This window comes from Mandrillus leucophaeus, unplaced genomic scaffold (genome assembly GCF_000951045.1).
Source record: "Mandrillus leucophaeus isolate KB7577 unplaced genomic scaffold, Mleu.le_1.0 Scaffold295, whole genome shotgun sequence".
NCBI lineage: Eukaryota > Metazoa > Chordata > Mammalia > Primates > Cercopithecidae > Mandrillus > Mandrillus leucophaeus.
This window is the reverse complement of record NW_012103087.1, coordinates 544,545-548,830: the sequence shown is the minus strand read 5'-3', so window position 1 is coordinate 548,830 and position 4,286 is coordinate 544,545. Positions and strand designations below refer to the sequence as shown.

General features: G+C 33.2%; 1 protein-coding gene across 2 annotated transcripts in view; it reads left to right on the top strand.

The window, feature by feature from the left end:
- The window catches only part of KLHL24 (kelch-like family member 24), a 58,198-nt gene that overhangs the window by 27,375 nt on the left and 26,537 nt on the right, over window positions 1-4,286 (top strand). For both annotated transcript variants that reach the window (XM_011986144.1, XM_011986145.1), the window contains 2 exons: window positions 2,369-2,553; window positions 3,827-3,945. In XM_011986144.1, the coding sequence (XP_011841534.1) occupies window positions 2,369-2,553; window positions 3,827-3,945 (304 nt within the window). The remainder of the gene's footprint in view (window positions 1-2,368; window positions 2,554-3,826; window positions 3,946-4,286) is intronic.

Below are 4,286 nucleotides of genomic sequence, written 5' to 3'. Positions count from 1 at the left end.
AAAAAAAAAAAAATTTAAATTCACTAGATGTGGTGACATGTGCCTGTAGTCCCAACTACCTGGGAGGCTGAGGCAAGAGGCTCACTTCAGCCAGGAGTTGGAGTGGCAGTGAGCCACGATCTCACCACTGTACTCTAGCCTTGGCAATAGAGTAAGACCTTGTCTCTATTTTAAAAAAAAAAAAAATTAGTGAAATACAGTGACATGACATTCACTCTAGAAACAGATTACATGGGTATCCAAAATTTTATTTATGCTATACTATCATCTTGCCTGCCATTTTGTTTTACTTGCCATTATCAGCTGGAGTAACCTATTTCCTTTAAGGCCATTAGCTCTCTGCCTGAGATAAGTCTCCAAGCTCAAGAAATAATGCTTTTATTGGGTTAACAGTCTCTGATGAGAATATCAGATATAGCTAAAAGCCATTTGGTTACAAATAGGATATTTAATACAAGTAAAACTACTAGCTTGCTAATCCTTTCAGATAGACACACGTTCTAGCAGACATTGAAGTTACCCTTTATTTATTGGTACTAAATATTTTAGCAATTAGCTTTTCATGCTGTTTTCTCTTTCTGTTCCAAAGTACAAAAACAGATAACATATGTTTATCGGGCTAAGAAGTCTTGAAAAAGGCAAGCAAGTTAAAAAAAGGGAAAGTATAAACCAAGTAATGTGCAATAAGGAAAGGATAAAACAATATCCTATGATATATAATCATTACTCTGGATTTTATATTAAGACAGTTAGAAGTGATTTAACTTCAGTGACTAACAGTGTTTGTTTTGATTAACCAATAAATAAGACTTTGAGGAATATCACCTTTTTTTGATGATTTGTCTTAGATTTTAAGTGTGTTTTAGGAAATGATACTTAATGGAAAGAATGATAAATCAGTAGTTATACTACTAAAGTATCTGGTGCTGTGCCCTCTTTATTTTTAATATTTTTATTTTGGAATTACTTGGAAAATAGTAAATATTACTGATAATATTTGGGTCCTTCTGTTAATGTTTTACTGAATACTAGGTAAAGGTTATATAATTTCCTGGATTCCTAAAAGTACTTTTGGTTGCATGTATGGAGAGAATTCTTTTCTCCCATATGTATTTCTGATTTTATAATGGAAAAAGTATGCCTGGCATAGAATAGGTAAGTGATTTGGTTAGTTGACATAGCTCTGAGTAAATATAGCTAGAATAGCTCTGTTAAAAGAGACACGCCAGTATTACTTGTTTTTTTCCTACTGTAATTGTGTAACAGCACACTGACTAAAATTACAAATCAGTGTTCTGATGTGGGTTTTTTTTTCCCCCTCTATATTTAAGTAAGAGAAGAAGGATTGTTGGCATTTTTCTTGTGAGACTTAACTTGTAGCAACCATAAAATGTAAATATGAAACATTTTCATTTAGATTATATTTGTGAAAAATATAAAAGCTAAATAATTTTAAAATTCCTAAACTGTCAATTGAACCTTAAGAACAAAAAAATTGTGGATAAGCTTTTGGTTATTCCTGTCTCTATTTTAAATTTTTAAAATGACAGAAGCTAGCGATTAACATAAACATTAGAATTCTTTTAGTGGTGTTAAAAGCTGTTTTTTGCATTCTAAAAATAGCTCAGGCTCATTATTGGTTTGGAAATTTGTAATGAGAGAAATGGGAGCCACACAATTCAGAGACAACTATCTTTAGCATTTTGGTATATTCTTTCCAGATACACTTTTTAGATAGTATTGAACATGCCTAATGTACAATTTTTCATCTTGCTTTTCTCCTTTAACATTCTTTGTTATAAACTCTGTTAGCCTTTTTAGTGATTACCCAATATTTTGAGTTGGATTACCTTAATTTACTTGACTTTGTATTTTAAATATTAATTTCTAAACAAGCACATATACATATTCCTTTAAAGGGTGCTTGAATTATACTATGAATTAATTTTTTAGAACTAGCAAGCTGATGAAAAAGCACCATTTTCCTACAGTTAGAAAAAAATGCATTATCTTCCCTTGTGTGGTTATGCATATCTGAATCACTGCAAAACTGCATTTGAAAGTCATCCTTAATATTCCCAGGGTTCTGATTGGGTTAGATAGGATTTTTGGACTGCTTCACAATTTTCAGGTCAAAACCAATAGTAAAAAATACCAACAGAAATTTTCTGTGGAATAATGATGTCACTAGCTCCCCTGTAAAGGTTCTCAAAGTAAGTAATTTCCAGCCTGTACTGTTTGGCACATGCACAGAGAAGAAACTTAACTGTTTATAATAGTGTGTGGTTTGTTTTTAGAGTTTTAAGAAAAAATCTTGAGAATATTTTAATGTAATATTATTTATGTACACTAATTATTATTATTTTAGGTCCACTGGCTATTCTGAGGTAATAGTTGTCGTTGGAGGATGTGAGCGAGTTGGAGGATTTAATCTTCCATACACTGAGTGCTATGATCCTGTAACAGGAGAATGGAAGTCTTTGGCTAAGCTTCCAGAATTTACCAAATCAGAGTATGCAGTCTGTGCTCTAAGGAATGACATTCTTGTTTCAGGTAAATATAGAATTATTACAGTAGCTACTTTTAATTTGGACACAGCTTCATTATTTTAAACATCCACAGTGTCTTAAAATGTGAATACTCCCACTTTAGGAAGATCAGTTTACAACAAATAAAACCAAGCATGACTTTTTGCTCTTAAAAGCAGGTACAAGGCCAGGCACGGTGGCTCACACCTGTAATCCCAGCATTTTGGGAGGCCGAGGCGGGCAGATCACCAGGTCAGAAGATCGAGACCATCCTGGCCAACATGGTGAAACCCCATCTCTGCTAAAAAAAATACAAAAATTAGCCGTGTGTGGTGGTGGGCAACTGTAGTCCCAGCTACTCGGGAGGCTGAGTCAGGAGAATCGCTTGAACTCAGGGGGTGGAGATTGCAGTGAGCCGAGATTGCACCACTGCACTCCAGCCTGGTGACAAAGTGAGACTCAGTCTCAAAAACAAAAAACAAACAAACAAAAACAACAAAAAAAACACAAACAGGTACAAGATGACATGGAATGACTTACAAAAGATCCACCAGAAAATGCCTTTAATCATGTCATATTTTAAATGCTCTCAAATGCATGTAGAATATGCTATAATTTTTTAAACTTTACCTCTTTGCATGTCAGAAGTACTCGTAGAATTAAGCATCTCTAATTCACCCATGTTTTTGAAATTCTCCCCAAAGTTTATGAAATAAGATTTGCTTTAAAATTCTTAACTTGAACTTCTTTATGATATGTGATATGTTACCTTTAAAATTAGAAAATAAAATGACAGACTTATACAAAGTATAACTATAGTGTCTATCATGGGAAGTCTGTTAATTGGTAAAATAATTTCACCAGCGTTGCAGATTATTGTATATATTATCCACACTGAGAAATATAACAATACATACTTTATTTTTTACAATAGTATGCTTTTTGAAAAATGGGTGATTTAAAGAACAAACCTTTAGAATAATACCATTATTTGGGTGCTTCCGATGTCTTACTCTTAAATTAATAATGTTTTATGTTTGTAAAATTCACATCCTGTATTTTATTATTTTGGATCTATAATTATCACGTATCAAGATAACAATTGGTAAAGTTTAAATTTGCTCTGTAGAACTATTTCCATTAAACTTCAAGAGGTCTTTATTGAGCTGAATTCTCAAATTCTTGAATTAGATGAATGAATTCCATGTTTTCTTTACCTATGCCTTGGTGGCACAGATCTCTTGGTGACAGCTATATTGTGATAAATTATTGTGTGTACATTGGTTTTGCATTTAAAGGTGGAAGAATCAACAGCCGTGATGTCTGGATTTATAACTCACAGTTAAATATTTGGATCAGAGTTGCCTCTCTCAATAAAGGCAGATGGCGTCACAAAATGGCTGTCCTCCTTGGTAAAGTAAGAGAAACCACTTTTTATTACTATTGCTGGTACATTTCCAAAGTAAATACCACAGCTGAATCTTTCATTTTACTCACCCTCTGGGTATTTTGGATTCAAATTGTATTTCCTTCCATTTCTAACCTCAATAGATAAACCAAAGATATAAACAATATGACACTGTACTTTTGAATGGATATTTTGTTCTCCTAATTTGGAATTCATGGCAGTGCAGCACATTTCTCTTCTCATGCATCACTGGAGTCCAAATGCCTAAGAAGCATTGGAAAATAAAGGAGTTACATCAGATACAGACAGGCCAATGTCTAACCCATGCAGTTTGTTTTCTTTTTACTAAC